The 1,188-nt window shown below is 38.0% G+C and overlaps 1 protein-coding gene across 1 annotated transcript in view; it reads right to left on the reverse strand.

Moving 5' to 3' along the window:
* The window catches only part of LOC106532592 (DNA (cytosine-5)-methyltransferase 3B), a gene marked incomplete in the record, with an annotated part of 88,024 nt that overhangs the window by 24,453 nt on the left and 62,383 nt on the right, over positions 1–1,188 (reverse strand). Inside the window, 2 exon segments of the mRNA XM_014028697.1 lie at positions 397–476; positions 624–668. Coding sequence (XP_013884151.1) covers positions 397–476; positions 624–668 — 125 coding nt within the window.

Below are 1,188 nucleotides of genomic sequence, written 5' to 3' on the forward strand. Positions count from 1 at the left end.
GTGTAGCGCTGAGCTAATACATATATATGATGATAGCATTGAGGCTAATGCTAAAGCTAACAGGCTAAGCTGAGGTTCTTCTTAGAGAGCGTTGACAGAGAGGAGAAGGTAGAAATGACTCAGCCTGGAACTGAAAATATGGATGGAGGACAACAGAGCTGCTTCATGGAAGAACAACCTCAGCTTAGCCTGTTAGTATTCGCGCTAGCACCGACGCTATATTGCCTTATATGTATTAGCTCGACGCTAGTGCAAAGGCTAACAAGCTAAACTGAGGTTTTCTTAATTATCTAGCACAGTTGATGTTTATATTTTTACATTTCAGTACATGCAGAATCATTCACTTTAACAAAGTACATCTGAATTTRAAGAATGACAAGTGGTTGATCATCTTACTTTACACTTGGAGCAGAGGCTGCCTTTAAAAAGCGGGTGGATTATCTCAATGTCCTCAGTTCCACAACACAGACAATAAGCTGCAGAATAAGCAGAAACAAACAACTAATTAAAACGAGAGGAAGGCAGTAGATAATTCACAACATATCCAAAGAGCTATGTCAAAAACAGAACATCACAAACAGTTTGTGTGCTGTGGTGCTGTAAGATCTTCAGTAAACATTCACCTTCAATGTTCAGATTCAAGTCCATGATCCTTTTGATGGTCTTCTCTGAAAAGAGTAAATTAGGTTAACAATGTATCAGCACCTTAACACTCCTTTGTTTTATTGTAGATATATGAAACTAATTCATTAGTATCTTCACAAACAGATTATAACATTCAAATAATCTATAGTGTCTGCTGTAAACCAATATACTGTATTTTCATATCATTCACCCCCTCTAAGTGTCTCCGRTGAAAGCAGAACCACAGAACTGCTGAGCCAGCCATGAATCAGAATCACCTTTATTGTCATTATAATTTGCATAACAATGAAATTGTGTTTGCTGCTCCAAGGTGCTGGAGTTTTGAGTAAAACAAATCGTGTTTCCATCCAGTTGTAGAGTGAATTTTTATAGAACTTTTCAAAACTCGCAAAAAAATTAAATAAATAAAAATTTGAATCTAGACTGTTTCCATCTAGTTTCCCTCTCAAGGCTACGCAACGCGTGATTATGTCAGACGAGGCTACGCAACGCGTGATTATGTCAGACGAGGCTACGCAACGTGTGATTACGTCAGACGAGGCT

Source organism: Austrofundulus limnaeus, unplaced genomic scaffold (assembly GCF_001266775.1).
Source record: "Austrofundulus limnaeus strain Quisiro unplaced genomic scaffold, Austrofundulus_limnaeus-1.0 Scaffold798, whole genome shotgun sequence".
Taxonomy (NCBI): Eukaryota; Metazoa; Chordata; class Actinopteri; order Cyprinodontiformes; family Rivulidae; genus Austrofundulus; species Austrofundulus limnaeus.